The sequence below is a fragment of the Pituophis catenifer genome, unplaced genomic scaffold (genome assembly GCF_029215685.1).
Source record: "Pituophis catenifer annectens isolate HBS135680 unplaced genomic scaffold, rPitCat1.0.hap2 SCAF_1, whole genome shotgun sequence".
Lineage (NCBI taxonomy): Eukaryota > Metazoa > Chordata > Lepidosauria > Squamata > Colubridae > Pituophis > Pituophis catenifer.
In genome coordinates this window covers 198478877-198496670 of record NW_027256881.1, presented here as the reverse complement: position 1 = coordinate 198496670, position 17794 = coordinate 198478877, and the positions used below count along the sequence as shown (strand labels likewise).

Here is a 17794-nt window from a genome sequence, read left to right as displayed (position 1 = left end):
TGCAGATCAGAATTAATTAATTAGAAGTGTTAGATCTTGGGTGAAAATTGGGCTACAAGAATCTGGCTTTTTTAAAAAAGTTTTTCTGGCTGCAAAGCTCTAAATGAGTGGTAGATAGCAGCAAAGAAAGACAAGAAGTCTTAACATTTGCCTCTCATCTAGTGACATCACCAACCAATTAGAAAAATGCATTCTTGAATCTTAAACTTAAAAGTCCTTTGCAATGAATCTGCCACCAAGGATATAAATGCACAACATATTATTTCAAGAACTTCTACTACAGCGGGTGTCGGCAACGTGCAGCTCCCGAGCCACCTGCGGCTCTTTTGTCTCCCTGCTGTGGCTCCCTATCAGATGACTGGCTCCGCCCCTCACCCTCCCAGTCACTGCTCATGTGGCCTGAGAAGATAAGGGTGATGGCAGGGTTGGAAACACACTCCATATTCCAGAACGGGAGGGAAGCACCCCTGTACTTGCCCCTCATCTAGCGGGAACTTCTTCCGGCATTTCTTGGTGCTGCGTGCACCTCGGTCACTCGGGGAGACACACGGCTTTCTCTTCACCCCGAGACACTGGCTCGGCCTGGCTGCGGCCAATGCGCCACATCGTAATGGGCTCCAGGAGGAGGGGGGATGCTGTCTCCCCCATTGTGAAGCGCGCTAAATTTAAGTGTGCTGCACAAGGCACTGTGAGAGCAGTGAGCAGGCTGTGGAGGTAGTGAGAGCAGCAGCAGCAGCCACAGCTGGGCCAGGCCAGAGCTCTAGACTTGCAACTTGCTCTCGCCACTCCATGTTGAGTTGGCCACGCCCACTCAGGTTTTTGTGGCTCCCAGTGTTTTCTTTTCTGTGGTAAACAGGTCCAAATGGCTCTTTGAATGTTTAAGGTTGCAGACCCCTGTACTACAGGCTTTTATTTCTACTAATTAAGTAGAGCAAGGGGAATGGAACTTATCTGAGGTACTCAATCATAGTAGTTTTTAACTATTTCAGGTGGCTATGTGTTGGCTATGGGGTGGTAATAATTCGGAATTTCCAGAAAGACTGCAGACTTTACAAGACTTATTATCAGCTATTAGAGGATTTGAAATAACTGTTCCATCTTAAGTGATTGGGACAAAGATGATATGGATGTCAATGATCAGTAAGAGCATCTTTTATTTCAATAGTAAGGCAAATTTTTGAATCCTTGGAAACTTCGTATAATACAGAATGGGGCTGTGCTAAGTTCAGATCTTTTAGAATGTTGTTGATTTCTACATTTTTTTTTAAAAAAAGCATTTTGTTTAACCAAAAAATGACTGTCATCAAAGTGGAATTAATTAAAATGGCATACAGCAGCCACTTTATGACTGCTGAAAAATGTTTTCTTTTCTGGAGGATTTTGTTTGCATATCATCTATATCTATAAATCATCTATATGGATAGCATCTATATCTATAAACCAAACAAAGTGTGGTTTTTCCCAATGGTGACTGTAAACATAGCCTTCAGATTTTATTTTTTATTTTGACTATGTGAAACAAAAATAATTGCTTCTTTAAGAATTGTACTTCCTGATTTTTCAGGAAGCCTATTCTAATGGTCCATATTTTGCAGCTATTTTTTCCCCCTTTTAAAATCCTACTTGTATTTCAGTGTTCTCCCTGGCTTCTCCCAACTGTACAATGGAAAGTAGAAATGGGGCATACTGTATATATTAAACCTCTCTTAAATAGCCTCACATTCTGAATGCCATAGTTTAGTAATGTTCAGCTCCTGAATGCAGCTGAATCAATATTAAATGAATACGTAGACCAAATAACCCAAAACAATGGTTACACATGCAATCTTTCCGGATTTAATTCGTCGGCAAGAAGGTTTGCAGGGATAGCTGACATCATCAGTCCACCCTTTTAAACAAAATACCTACAGGATACCGAGCCTTCGATGTGTGAGAGACAAAATCAGCCCCTGCTATTTTGCTGCTTGAAGCAAAGGGGGAAACACACTACAAGTGGCAGGAATGTCACCTTGCGAACCTAATTTGCAATGCATGGAGAGTTCTAGCTTGGAGCAAAGGATTTAGGAACTACTGTTGAGTTGTGGAAGTTGCAATCCCAATTATTTTCCCCTGTTAATGGTCCTCTCTATAAATGGCTAATAGCCACCCAAGGGGATTCTAGTTTTTAATTTAATATTCCCTTTTTGGCTACACAAATGTTTCCCAGTGAGGTGGCAAAGTGTTGCCGTGGGTATTAAGATTTGGGAATTGCCAAGTAATATTTAAAGGGGTACATGAGGAGATGTTCCAGTTGATGATAACCCCTATAATTAATGTTTGTTTTAAACCCTTTCACTTAAGGCAGCACCCAGCTAAGCTTCTACTGTGACTTGTCCCCCTCTTCAATTGTCTGAGCTTTTAAGGAGTAAGGACCACTCAAGGTCAGGACCATTGCTTTGCTTAGATAGCCTTCAGAAACTTCATGGGGAAAAAAGGTGGAGAAACTTACTTTTGCTCTGCCTAAGGCAGGGGTGTCAAACTCGATTTCATTGAGGGCCGCATCAGGGTTGTGTTTGACCTGGGGGTGGGGGGCAGGGTAGGCATGGCCAGCTAGATGTCACTCGTGTCAGGGGCACCTGTGGTAGTCAAAGGCTAAGGCAGGACTTCCCTCAGACCCTCTCTCACTCTCATTATAGTTTATTTATTTATTTATTTATTTATTTATTTATTTATTTATTTATTATTTATTTATTTATTTATTTATTCATTTATTTATTTCCTTCCTTCCTTCCTTCCTTCCTTCTTTCCTTCCTTCCTTCCTTCCTTCCTTCCTTCTTCTTTTTCCTCCCCTCTTCCCTCATTCTCCTTTCTTTTTCCTTCCCCTCTTTCCTTATTTTTCTTTCCTTGCTCTCTTCCCGTCTTTCCTTCTTTGTCTTTCCTCTTTCCCTTTCTCCTTTCCTATCCCTTCTTGCATGCTCAAATGCAAAAGGGAAAACATTTCTCCTTTTGTTTTGTTTTTAGTTTGTTTCGCTAGCCCACCGCCAGTGAAAACAGAACGTGGGGGGGGCATGCACATGGGCCTCATTTTTGACTCCAAAGGCCTCCTGCAGCCCTCTGCCAGCGAAAACGGAGCTATGAGTTCAGTCCTTCTTTAGACATGAAACCATCTGGGTGATCTTGAGCCAGTCCCTCTCTCTCTGCCCTAGGAAGGAGGCAATGACAAACAACTCCTGAAACCTTGCCAAGAAAACTCCAGGGGCTTGTCCAGGCAGATGCCGGCAATCAACACTGACATGAAAACACATGTAAAACAAATCTATACACTTTATACACTGGCTACCAGGGAAATAAAATTCCATCGAACAATTTGATAAGCACTGTCTGACATTTTGCTATAAAATCTAGTCATTTGGAAGAGGAAGACTTGGAGACAAAAATATCCATATGGCAGCTCTACATGAAACAATCAAAAAACAAAACAATAGCATTAGGTGCTAAAAGGTTCATAGCTGGATGAAGATACAAAGGTAGGAACTGTAACTGTTTAAATTAAAAATTAAACTAGAATTTTTTAAAAAAACAACAGCATTAGGTGCTAAAAGGTTCATAGCTGGACAAGGATACAAAGGTAGGAATTGTAACTGCTTAAATTAAAACTGAAATTAGTATTTATGGAGCCAGTTAGATAAATGGCCAACTGAAAAGCATCAATGTGACTTGATGGTCCAGTCTTGATCTTGGCTGTGTCTTTGCTTCTTTGTCCTCATAAAAGCAGCTCCCGAATGTTAGAGCTTCACAACTTGACCTGCTGCATTTTTTTATTGTTTTAGGTACTCCATGAACAAGCCACCTTCCTCACCTCCAAGGGGTATTTGCCTTTATCAGTCTTTTTCAATCCCCTTTATTCACGAGATTCCAATTTCTGCAGCACTGACAGAAACAACCCTGTTGATTTTCCAGTTTCCCTCTGGTTTATGGGTCTACACCAGTGGTGGGTTGCCCCTGGTTGCACAGGTTCTATAGAACCAGTAGTAAAACCAGCGGGAGGCTCCGCCCACCGACCCCGACATCATCAAAATGCTTCTGCGCGTGCATGACCCCGCTGCGAACCGGTAGTAAAGGTAAATAGAACCCATCCCTGGTCTACACAAGTACAGGCTTTAGCACGGAGCATGGCTTTGCGATGGGTTTAGGACAACTTGCTGCAGCCAAGTCACTGCGGCCAACTTGCCACAGGACAACTCATCACAGCCGACTCGCTGCGGAACAACGTGCCATGGAACAAGATTTACACTAATACTGAAGAAATAGTGGAACAGAATCATTAAAGAAAGGATGCAAAAAGAGAAACAAAATGAACTGTGAATGAGAAAAACTAAAATAAGCCTTTTAATTATTTTAAATAATTAAATTGAATTGTTGGATTGTCCCATGAAGAGTTGGCGGCTGTGCCTTGTCCTGTGACAAGTTGGCCATGGCAAGTTGTTCCATCCCATTTTGAGATAAGGGGACCTTGACAAAGAAGTTTTAGCCACTACGGAATGAGCTCCGGCAGTAGAATGCAAGTTCTTGTGTATAAATGATTCTGGTTTGGTTCGTAAGGATCTCCTGGTTAAGGATGTAAGACAGCAAGACTGTGAAAGGCCCCTTAGGAATCCACTGACAAAATAGATTCAGCTGCTTTGGATAAAGGGATTCAATAAAGTACAACTACTTGATTTAATAACAGTCTTTACTACCTGCTTACACTATTCCTCAAGCATGATTTAATCTCCCGCTGAATTTCTCTGTGCACGTTAAAAGTAGCAGGGCTGCATTGCTGTTTAATTCTCTGAGTTTTTATTCTTTTCCTCCTATTGTTTCTTTCTGTCCTATACGCAGTGATCAGGCTTTCTCCATCAAATATCCTTTAATGGGACACTCATCTAACGAGCGAGATGCATTCAATCTACTTACTGTAGGGGCTGGATTAGTGGGCAGTAATATACATTAATAAATGTATTATTTTGTAAAGAGTTCGGGGTTTTTTCCTGCAAAAGAAATGACGACCCTTTGGGAAATTGCAATGGCTAATTGTCTCACTGGCAGTGAATAGAATAATTGTATTTTGTAATCTGGCCAAAGTGCTTTGAACGCTACGTAGAGAACCATTACACACAGAAGACATTGTATACATAAGAGAGTCCCTAGAGATTCGCAGAGTCAGGTTTCAATATTGCTCTTTTATGGATGTAAGAATCAGCGTCTGGTATTTCCCCATCATAATGGTGAATACGTCCTTCTCTCATGCAGCACCTGCCCTCTGGAGTGAGGGTCCCCCAAGATGTGGGTGGTCCCCGACTCTACTGTTGTTTAGAAGCTAGGAGGACCAGGCTCTTTGGTAAGGGAGGTCTTTGGTAAGGGAGAGAGAGATCCCTCACTTCATCGCTCTTGCCATCCTTTATCTTCATTTTCTTAATTTTTATTGATTTCATTGTCATTTCTTTGACTGTTGTGAACCACCCAGAATCATTGAGAGCAAGATGATGATGATGATGATGATGATGATGATGATGATGATGATGATGATGATGATGATGATGTTGATGATGATGGAGCAGTAGGAAATATAGTTCAATGCCACCATTTGCATTGAATGCTGAACAGAACCTCCCTCTGGATCCACAACGAAGTTCATTAGGCTTCTTTGATATTGCAAATGCAGGAGCAATGGAAATGGATATAAAAATAACCTATGGAGACTTTGTGATTGAAAAGGTTCCTGAGCACTCTTCCTGTATAATCTCACTTTTCCAGTAAATGGCTGCCATTTTCTTCACAACAGCTACAGTGGTTCCAATATCTCAGGGGCTGCCACAAAGAAGAGGGAGTCAAGCTATTCTCCAAAGCACCTGAGGGCAGGACAAGAAGCGTTGGGTGGAAACTAATCAAGGATAGATGCAACTTAGAACTAAGGAGAAATTTCTTGACAGTTAGAACAATTAATCAGTGAAACAACTTGCCTCCAAAAGTTGTGAATGCTCCAACACTGGAAGTTTTTAAGAAGATGTTGGATAACCATTTGTCTGAAGTGGTGTAGGGTTTCCTGCCTAAGCAGGGGGTTGGACTAGAAGACCTCCAAGGTCCCTTCCAACTCTGTTATTCTGTTATATAATGGTTTGAGAGAACAGCTCAGTCAAAAGCTGGCCTTCGGAGCTTCACTTTCTTGATTAAAGTGGTTGTGCCAGCATAGGTGCATCGTTCTATATCACAGCACAGTCATCTTTTGCTGGTTGATATGTTCATAATGGTTTTAGCACGTCCCTTAAGAAAATGAACACAATCTCCACCGGGAGTGCAGAAGCTCAGCTAATGGGTGCCCCCGTGGTGACCAGTTTATAGTATGCCCCTTCCTGGGCCATCAGTTCTTCATGTGTGCCCTTCTCAATGATGACTCCCTGAGACATGACAGCGATGATGTCCGAATTCTGAATGGTGGACAAGCGGTGCGCAATGACGATGCAGGTCCTGCCTTCTCGAGCTTTGTCCAGGGCAGCCTGCACAGTCTGAAGGGAAAAGTGAAAAAGAGAAAGAGAAGGAGTCTTTACATGGTCAGCATGACAAGTTATATACGTTATATAATACGAATATAGATCACTTTGTTTTGGGAAAGGCATTGATCAACTCAATTTAGTTGTGTCGAAAACCCTCCCCAACCATTCAGTGAATTCAAAGAGGAAGAGAACATAAGAGCTCCTACAGTCCACAACTCCAGTCTCCATGGTCACGTGCGGGGTTAAGCAATAATTTGCAAGCACGGCAAATCTGCTTCCACTTCCATGAATTCAGTGTGCAAGTTGCCAGGGACAGGTATCAATACACTCGGCTCCTCAGAGCTGTAATTCTCTCAGCAGTCCAGAAAAGTTTGGAAAACAGGACATGGAGCAGTTGGCTGATGTCCTATCATCAGGGCCGGATTTTTCTATAGGCTAACTAGGCTTCAGCTTAGGGCCTCAAGATCAAGAGGGGCCTACATTCAAATTGTTAGCAAAATTAAAATTACACTTTCACTATAGGTGAAAGGGCCTCATAAGTGAAATAGCCTAGGGCCTCTTTTCATCTAAATCCGGCCCTGCCTATCATTTCTCAAATCTTCCCTGGATCTCAACTTTCCCCTTAGCTTCTTGGTGGACTAGAAGGCATTCAGAGGCCATCAATTTTGGAATATTGGCAACAGCAGAGATACTTAAACATTACCAGATGGATCAAACTATGGCTAAGATGGAGCAACCTGGCAGAGACACCACAGACTCCAATATATTCCAATGGCAAATCCATCGATAAATTCTTCACCGAGGATATTAACAAAAGTTAAGCTTGGATACTATCACAGTAGAGTTGCAATGTGACTCTGGAAACATGGCCTTTGGTACTTGCCTTCTTTACAGTGGTGGAAGTCTGCAAAGGTCCAATCTGTGCCATTTTTTTCAGAGAGGTAGACCATCATTTATTGCTACTGTCATCAAAGGGCAAAGCTGGCTCTGATGGATTTAGAAGAAGCCATCTACATGCTGCTGTGTTGATTCCATACATTGAATTCTCACTACACACTAACTACTTGAGCTAGGTATATGGTGGCTAAAGGGGATTGGGCCATTCAAGGTGTCGTATAAATGTAGCCTGAATTTGCAGTTGGGGGAATTTCTTGGATTCAATGATATCTGTAACAACAGCCATGTTGGCAAGTGTGCCTTTTTTACTTTCTTCAACTAACTTCTCAGCTGTTGACTCTATACAATGAGTATATTGTACTGTACTTTACCTACTGCACGTGTGCATTCAGATTCAGTTACAATTTACAGCCCTTTTTAATTTTCATACCCCCAAATAGCCTCCAAATAACAATGAAGTGAGTACATCCTTTCCTTCCCTCCTTTTAAGACTGAGATTTTACATCCAGTTCAGTGGTGAAATTCAATTTTTTTTACTACCGGTTCTATGGGCGTGGCTTGGTGGGCATGGCATAGTGGGTGTGGCAGGGGAAGGATACTGCAAAATCTCCATTCCCACCCTACTCCAGGGGAAGGATACTGCAAAATCCGCATTTCTCCCCACTTCAGGGGGAAGGATATTGCAAAATCTCCATTCCCACCCCACTCTTGGGCCAGCCAGAGGTGGTATTTGCTGGTTCTCCAAACTACTCATAATTTCCACTACCGGTTCTCTAGAACCTGTCAGAACCTGCTAGATTTCACCCCTGATCTAGTTACTTGAGACTAAGTTGCTTTTGAACTCAACAGCAAGTGATTGCATGAATATACTGTATATTCTCAATGCTCCATTAAGTGTATTTTAGTTATCTGATATCTGAACTCATAAAATTATTTTAGAGCCCATTTGGTATAGTAGTGAATAGAAGTGCTGGCCTAAAACCCAGGAGACCATGAGTTCTAGTTCCACCTTAGGCATGAAAGCTGGACTTTGATCAGTCCCCCTCAGCCCACCCACCTCACAGAGGAAGGAGTATGTTATATATGGTCTCCCACTTGAGTTACTTATAAAGGTGGGGATTTTTTTTTAAAAAAAATCTAATAACGAAATTAATAAAATAATAAAAGGCAAATGTTTTTGCTCCTTGATACTCAGCATTTCTTCCCCTAGATCCATTTACCTGTTCACTTTCTGTATCCAGTGCAGAAGTGGCTTCATCCAGTAGTAAGATCTTAGGGTCTCGAACGATGGCTCGTGCGATGGCAATGCGCTGCTTTTGCCCTCGAGACAGCAGAGACCCTTGAGCCCCAACATTGGTTTCATATTGCTACAAAAAAAAAAAGCAAAAAAACCCAATATTTATTGGCTCGCTGATTTTGTTTACCACAAGAACAAAATGGTGGTGAGAAAATGAAGCTACTTCATTGCTTTTATTCTAACATTCTTTTATTTTATGGGAGGAGGAACCTTCAATTAAGAAGCAAACCGGAAAATGCCTTGTTATTATTACCATAAGTCTGTGTTGATTTTTTTGTATTGAAATTGGGTCTTTTTAGTTCAGGGGTGTCAAACTGGATTTCTTGGAGGGCCGGATCAGCATTATAGTTGTCCCCCACAGGCCAGCTGGGGGTGGGTGGGTGGGGGAGACAGGACAGACAGCAGATGGGACAACTACCTGGACAGCTTCCTGCAGCACTCTGCTGGCCAAAATGGGGCACAGGGTGGGCTGCGCGCACACACACACCTTTGCCCCATTTTCGTTAGCAGAGGCACCATGGGCCGGTCCTTTGCTATTTCCAGGCCGACCCCATGGGCCAGATCTAAGCACCCCACGGGCTGCATCTGTCCCTCAGGCCTTGAGTTTGACTCTCCTGTTTTAGTTGAATGCTTTATAAGTAAGCCTTGGAAAGTTACTGAATGATTTTTTTAGAAAATGAATAGATTTATATTATTAAGCTGTAGTCTCTGGTCAACTAAAGGGCTGCTTTGCTTTATTAACAAGACATTTTTATCCCGCCAATCACAATAGGCAGGAGACAGGATTTTGGTTCCCATATTATCCTCACAACAACCCTGTGAGAGATTAAACTAAGAGTGTGGCTCAGGAGTGAAATGCTCCCGGTTCGGACAAGATCGCCCGATCCGGTAGCGATGGAGGCGGGTGGTTCGGAGAACTGGTAGCAAAAATCCCTGCAACCCCCCCCCCAATACTCAGCTGAGCCGCACAATCATTAGAGGCTTTTTTTTTTTACTTTTAAAAGCATTTTTTCTACAACCTCTTCAGCTGAAAAAATGCTTTTAAAAGTAAAAAAAAAACAAAAAAAAAAAACCTCTGACGATCCAAGCTGAGTTGCCTGATCGGCAGAGGCTTTTTAAATGCCTCAGCAGAGGCATTTAAAAGAAAAAAAGCCTTTTTTTTCTTTTAAATGCCTCTGACAATCCAAGCTGAATTGCCTGATTGGCAGAGGCTTTTTTTCTTTTAAAAGCCTCTGACAATCCAAGATGAGTTGCGTGATCATTAGAGGCATTTAAAAGAAAAAAAGCCTCTGCTGATCAGGCAACTCAACTGGGATCATCAGAGCCTTTTGAAAGCATTTTTTACAACCTCTTTGCCAAAGAGGTTGTAGAAAAAATGGTTTTAAAAGTAAAAAAAAAAATTGGCCATGCCCACCCAGTCACATTACCACCACCCCCACCAAGCCACGCTCACAGAACCGATAGTAACAAATTTTAGATTTCACCACTGGTGTGGCTTCCTACTCTTCATGAACATACTTCAAAAGACTTGAGGATTAAGACATGTGTTTGGAATGTAACAACTCTTTCATAATTCTGAGAACACATTTTTGGAACTTGTGATTCGGTGCCTGGATTTTCCTTTTTTTGTCATCTTTCCAGTGGTGAGTCAATTAGGAAACAAGCAAGAGACCCTGCAGATATTCTCAAGGGGATTCCTGGATTCTAAAGAAGCGAGCAAACCTAACTGGAACAGTAAATTAGGCACCAAGGGACCACTTCCGTGGAGAGAGATTTTTCCGTGAACCGGAGGGGGCATGGTTTCATGTGCTGCCTGTATCCTGCGGATGGGGTTTCTGACATGCTGCGGCCCGGTTTCTGACATGCCGCGGCCCAGTGCCGGTCCACAGACCGGGGGTTGGGGACCCCTGAATTAGGCTATCATAGATCTATAGGTGAGATAGCCAAACAATTCACAATAGAAAAAATGAAAGCCGAGGGCAAACTACTCAAAACATTATTGTCAACAGAAGTATTGAGAATATGTTAAACCAACAGTGAAGAGAATGTTCAGACTAGTTTTCTTTCTATCACATAGGATTTTAAAAATGGTACTTACTTGGGGGAGTGACATCACAAATTCATGCAATTGGGCTTTCTTGGCAGCTGTTATCACTTCATCCATAGATATTTCTCTGCTGTTATCACCGTATTTAATGTTGTCGACAATGCTACAGTCAAACAGCACAGGTTCCTGAGAAACTATTCCAATTTTAGATCTAAGAAAGCGGATGTTTACTTGTCGGGTGTCACGGCCATCTATCAGCTGTACATCAAAAACGCAAAACATACAAAACGTCTTTGGTACAAAATTAAGATTTCTTGTTCAAACCTTTGCTTGTGTTTGCTGACATGTGTGAAATTTAAGCACCACAATCTGTGTGGAGAACTGCATGGCTCTTCATTAGTAAAAAAATACATTTGCAAGCTAAGAGTTCTGCAGAATCTCAGGGTTTTTGTCAGAATGATAAAATGAGTGACATCGCACAAGCATGCATGCATAGCATACACACGACACTTGTTTTGGCATTTGCCCCCTGAAGACCCTCATGCCTAATTCTGGAATTAAAGATTTGAAGGTCTCAGTTTGAATTTACCTCCATGATATATGTGGGAGAAGCAAAACCTGCAACAAAATATTGACATGTGAAATCTATTCTATGAAATCTATCTTCCCACACCAATCCTCCTACCGCCAGCCTACCTGATCTTATCTGACTTCAAAGAGTTAAACTAGATCAGATCTACTTAGTACTTGGATGGAAAGTCATCGGGAAATATAAGGATTGTACAATGAGAAGTTTAAAAAAGCAAAACAACCTCCCCACAAAAAGGACTGGGTTATTTATAAGACCATCTCTTCCCAACTCTTTCCACCCAATCTGGCATGAGGGACATGCTCTGGGTACCATGTACTAGGGAGTGTTGGCTGGCAGGAACTAGAAAGAGAGAGATTAGGTTGGTTTTATCCCTGTTGGATCTGATTTTTGTAAGGCCTTGAAAACGTAGCTTTGTGCCTGATTCTGGGGCCCTGGGCATGACATAGATTTCTTGATTGTGTGGGTGACTGGTTCCATTTTTTTTTGATTGATTTGATTTTTATCACGCCCTTATTATTTTATAAGTAACTTTATAAGGGGGGTGAACATATATAATGCTCCTTTCTTCACTTATTTTATACCTGGTTGCTACATGTTTTATTTTTATTTGCTTTTTTATACTGTGTATTTTATGCATTTTATTTGTTTTACTGTAAGTTGCCCAGAGTCACTAAAAATGAAATGGGCATCTATATCAGTGGTGGTATTCAGCCAATTCTATCCGGTTTGAGTGAACTGGTAGCGGTGGCTGTGAGAGGCTCCGCCCACCCGCCCGGACGTCATCACGTCCCGCTTTTGATGCTCTGCATGCACGAAAGGCCATGTGCATGTGCGGAGGTGGCGCATGCAAGCGAAGCGCTCACATATATGAACCGGTAGTGAAGGTAAGTGAATACTGCCCAGATCTATATGAAATGGATAATGTATTTATTTATCTATAAATTTATTTGCACATCTTTATTATTGCACTGAGAAATTGATGGGAATGTGTATTTCCAAGGAATTGGAAGGATTTTTACAAGGATTTCAAAGAGGCCTTTTTTTTAAAAAAAAAGTGGGGGGATTGTTAATTTCCAGAGAGGTGTTTCTCAGCATTGGCAACTTTTAAGACATGTGGACTTCAACTCCCAGAATTCCCAAGTTGGCTGAGGAATTCTGGGAGCTGAAGTCGAACATGTCTTAAAGTTGCCAAGGTTGAAAAACACTGGTCTAGGTCATAGAACATACAGCTCAGGGGTGAAATTCAGCAGGTTCTGGAGAACTGGTAGCGGAAATTTTGAGTAGTTCGGAGAACTGGCAAATACCACCTCTGGCTGGTCCCAGAGTGGGGTGGGAATGGAGATTTTGCAATATCCTTCCACCAGGAGTGGGGAGGGAATGGAGATTCCCGCCCACCAAGCCACACCCACCAAGCCACACCCACCAAGCCACACCCACAGAAATGATAGTAAAAGAATTTGAATTCCGCCACTGATACAGCTGATATATGAAGACCGAACTGCAGATTCAGTTATTAGTACTTTTATGTTATCAAAGCAACAAAGGCTATTTACCACTTTTCCTTCATCAGGATCATAAAACCTCTCCAGAAGTTGAACACAGGTGCTTTTCCCACATCCACTGCTGCCAACGAAGGCAAGGGTCTGCCCGGATTGCACAGACACCAAGAGGCCTTTTAGCACTTGGGTATCAGAACGAGATGGATACGTGAATTTACAGTTGAGAAATTCAATTCTTCCATGGAAATTATCCTGATTATACAACAGCAAAAAGAAAATCCTGCTTCAGAATTGGCAAATGACTCTTTGGAAGTTAATGAATGTTTTTTTCTGTAGTTCCCAAAGCTGACACAGGTCACTCTTTAAATCAATCAACTGGAAGCAGATAAAACTGAAATCCATTTGCATTCAGCACAGCGCAAAGATTTCCTATTCCATTTTCATTTGTAAAAAGTTAATATTTTGTGAAAGGAGAACAAGAAAATAATATTTTAATCTGATTAAACAAATCTTCAAAGAAAGTTGAACATTGAACAATTTCAATGAAAGGGCAGAGATCAGCAGATTCAAGGCCAATTCGTATAATGTATGAGAGTTAAATTTTAAGAAATATATTTTGTCAACCATTTGCCACTGACTCTTTCCTTTTATAGATGACACTAAAACCATAGAATCACTAATTAGTATTGAAAGTATATAAGCATTAAATGAATGCTTCGTTTACAACTGTCTAACAACTTCAAGAGTTGAATGAATCCACAGTGTGGTATTAGGACTTGCACTAGAGTTTTGAAGTTCATGGTTTTGCCTCAGGTCAAAACATTTCAAACATATCCTACTGGCCAATGTCTCTAAACAGAGGATTCTCCAGTGTACCATGTATTTTATTGCATATCTGGAATGGAATGGAATGGAATGGAATGGAATGGAATGGAATGGAATGGAATGGAATAGAATAGAATAGAATAGAATAGAATAGAATAGAATAGAATAGAATAGAATAACTTTGTCACTTTAGGTAAAGGTAAAGGTTCCCCTTGCACATATGTGCTAGGCGTTCCCGACTCTAGCGGGCGGTGCTCATCTCCGTTTCAAAGCTGAAGAGCCAGTGCTGTCCAAAGAATTCTCCGTGGTCATGTGGCCGGCATGACTAAACACCAAAGGCACACGGAACGCTGTTACCTTCCCACCAAAGGTGGTCCCTATTTTTTCTACTTACATTTTTTATGTGCTTTTGAACTGCTAGGTTGGCAGAAGCTGGGACAAGTAACAGGAGCTCACCCCGTTACACGGCACTAGGGATTCGAACCGCTGAACTGCCGACCTTTCGATCGACAAGCTCAGCATCTTAGCTACTGAGCCACCATGTCACTTTGTCACTTTACATTGTCACTTTAAATGTACACTAATCGGCATACATTAAAATGAGATTTTGTTGCATACAACTCTTTAAGGGTCACACCTTCAATATACATTACATAACCATGACAAAAGAAATAAACAAATACATACACACAAACAAAATTATGCATATACCACATATATTATATGACACAGAGAAGCAACCCAGTCTGGATGTATACATGTACATGGCAAGAAAAACGCATCTTGCGAGTTTACCAGACGGATGGCCTAGGCCTAGGGAACAAAGCTGTTACGGAACTTGGTAGTCCTGCTAGAAATACTTCGAAGCCTCCTCTCAGTGGGGAGGTACATCTCACAGTTTAGGAAACCCTAACCCTTACAGGGACCATTAGTGCTGGCATTCATTATAATGTGTATAATAGAAAAGGCTGCCATGAAAGTAGTCTATGGAGCATGATAAGCACTGGTTCAGTTAAAGTGTGGGTGTGGTTGTGTGTGTGTCTCTCTGTGTGTGTGCACGTACACATGTTGAGGGGTATCTTCCTGCTATGAAGTAGACAATAAACTGCTGGGGTTAGCTTGTAACCAACTGAAGTGCTCAAGCACTTCAAAGCAACGTAACAAGGAAAAGCACACTTTGAAAGTGGAGCACAGAAAAACTCCCATCCCCTCAGACTGCTTTAATGGTGGGGGTGGGGGTGGGGAGAGATTAATAATAATAATAATAATAATAATTTTATTTCTATACCGCCCTTCTCCCGAAGGACTCAGGGCGGTGTACAGCCTATTTAAAAACACAAACAAAACAATGATATAAAATTTAAAATAATTAAATAAATGGCTCAAATTTAAAACCCCAATAAATTTAAATACCCCAATTTAAAACTATTGTATTGATAGTCCGGCCTGGCGGAACAACAGGGTCTTCAATGCGCAGCGAAACACCCGGAGGTCAGATATCTTACGAATTTCCGGGGGCAGTTCATTCCACAGGGCTGGGGCTCCCACAGAGAAGGCCCTCCCCCTGGGCGTCGCCAGCCGACATAACTTGGCTGACGGCACCCTGAGGAGACCCTCTCTGTGGGAACGAACTGGTCGGTGGGAGGCTATTGGTGGCAGAAGACGGTCTCGGAGGTACCCGGGTCCTATGCCATGGAGCGCTTTAAAGGTGGTAACCAACACCTTGAATCGCACCCGGAAGACCACCGGGAGCCAGTGCAGCTCGCGCAGGAGGGGTGTCACATGGGCATAACGGGTTGCGCCCATAACCACCCGCGCGGCCGCATTCTGGACCAGCTGGAGCTTCCGAGTGCTCTTCAAGGGGAGCCCCATGTAGAGAGCATTACAATAGTCCAACCGGGAAGTAACAAGGGCATGAGTGACCGTGCGCAGGGCGTCCCGATCCAGAAAGGGCTGCAACTGGCGAATCAGGCGAACCTGATAAAAGGCCCCCCTGGCCACGGCCGTCATATGCTCTTCTAAAGACAGCCGTGCATCCAGGAGGACACCCAGATTGCGAGCCCTCTCCGTGGGGGGCAAAGATTCACCCCCAATAGTCAGCGATGGCACCTGCTGACTATATCGGGGCGCCGGGAGCCACAGCCACTCGGTCTTGGAGGGGTTGAGTCTGAGCCTGTTCCTCCCCATCCAGGCCCGCACGGCCTCCAGGCAGCGGGACATCACATCAAGGGCATCGTTGGGGTGGTCTGGGGTGGAGATGTACAGCTGGGTATCGTCAGCGTACAGATGACACTTCACTCCAAAACCACGGATGATCTCACCCAGCGGCTTCACATAAATGTTGAACAGGAGGGGCGAGAGGACCGACCCTTGCGGCACTCCCCATGCGAGACGCCTCGAGGTCGACCTCTGCCCCCCTGCCAACACGAACTGCGAGCGGTCGGAGAGGAAGGAGGAGAACCACCGCAAAACGGTGCCCCCTATTCCTAACCCCCTCAACCGCTGCAGCATGATACCATGGTCGATGGTATCAAAAGCCGCTGAGAGATCTAATAGGACTAGGACAGAGGAACAACCCCTGTCCCGAGCCCTCCAGAGATCATCCACCAACGCGACCAATGCCGTTTCTGTGCTGTACCCCTGCCTGAAGCCCGACTGGTACGGGTCTAGATAGATAGCTTCATCCAGGTGCCGGGGAAGTTGTCGTGCCACCACGCTCTCAACAACCTTCGCCACAAAACGAAGGTTGGAGACTGGACGATAGTTGGCTAATTCAGCCGGGTCCAGGGAAGGCTTCTTGAGGAGGGGCCTCACTACCGCCTCTTTCAAGGCAGCAGGAAAGGCACCCTCACCCAAAGAAGCACCTATAATCCCCTGGAGCCAGCCTCGTGTAACCTCCCGGGAGGCCAGTACCAACCAGGAGGGACACGGGTCCAATAAACACGTGGCGGCACTAATCTTACCCAGAACCCTGTCCACATCCTCGGGAGTCACAGGATCAAACTCCTCCCAGATAACATTCTCAAGGCCTGCCCCGGTCTCCTCCCGTGGACTCATCCAATCGGAGTCCAAGCCATCCCGAATCCGAGCGACTTTATCGTGCAGGAATTGCACAAAATCCTCAGCACGACCCTGCAAGGGATCTTCCCGCACTCCCCCCCGAAGAAGGGAGTGGGTCACCCTAAACAGGGCGGCTGGGCGGTTCTCTGCAGATGCGATAAGAGCGGAAAAATGGTTGGATTTTGCCGCTTTTATCGCCACTAGGTAGGTCTTGATATAGGACCTCACCTGTGTAATAGAGGGAAATAGCTGTTTCTGCCCTCTAGATACTGATCTCTCTCCATTTTGCTGATGGGGCAATTGAGCTGGGCGGCTAACTCCACCAGTATTCCCAAGCAAAGGCACAACGAAATGTTGCTTCTGGCAGGTTTATTGGATTACAAGGGTAGAAAAAAACCCACAACTACCGCTTCTTTCTGTCCTGATGCAGAGTAACTGAAAGGAAATCTATAATCCTGACCTACAAAACAAGGAAGTTTATACAGGATATATTTAGGTTTATTTGCTATTTTCGGTACAGGTCATCCTCACACAATGACTGCAATTGGGGCGAGCAACTCCATCACAGAGCAATTCAATCCTTAAGGGAAATATCAGGCAGCCGTGCTCAATTTACAACATCTGTTCTGATGCAGTTGTTGAGTGACTCCTTTAACATCATGCGACCGCCATTTGTGACTTTTTGCCTGACTTCCGCAATGACTTTGTTTGTCAGGAGATGGCTGTGAAGGTTGCAAATAGTGATGATATAACCGCAGGACACCATGACCATCACAAATGTGAAGTGCCAATTGTGAAGCGCCTGAATTTTGGTCACATGACATAAGGATGCTGCAACAGTCGTAAGTTCAAAGACTGATTGTACAGCTACTGTTTCAGCATGATCGTTAAGTTTGAATGGTCACTAAACAGAGCGGTTGTTAACTGAGGACTACCTGTACCTCAGTTCTGGTTTTATTTCTTGTGCACAATATTAGTAATTTGGCTTACTTGTTGACTATAATTGTTGCATGAATTCACCTGGTGTTTTGCATCCAAAAGTGACTTAAGAAGTTCTCTAACTGG

The 17794-nt window shown here is 43.3% G+C and overlaps 1 protein-coding gene across 1 annotated transcript in view; it reads right to left on the bottom strand.

Annotated features, from left to right (window-relative positions):
- Positions 1-2759: 2759 nt before the first annotated feature.
- Positions 2760-17794, bottom strand: part of ABCB11 (ATP binding cassette subfamily B member 11) — a 93889-nt gene continuing 78854 nt past the window's right edge. Inside the window, exons 26-29 of the mRNA XM_070938321.1 lie at positions 12899-13096; positions 10805-11011; positions 8630-8776; positions 2760-6524 (exon numbers count right to left, since the gene is read on the bottom strand). Of these exons, the coding sequence (XP_070794422.1) occupies positions 6324-6524; positions 8630-8776; positions 10805-11011; positions 12899-13096 (753 nt within the window). The 3' untranslated portion in view covers positions 2760-6323. The remainder of the gene's footprint in view (positions 6525-8629; positions 8777-10804; positions 11012-12898; positions 13097-17794) is intronic.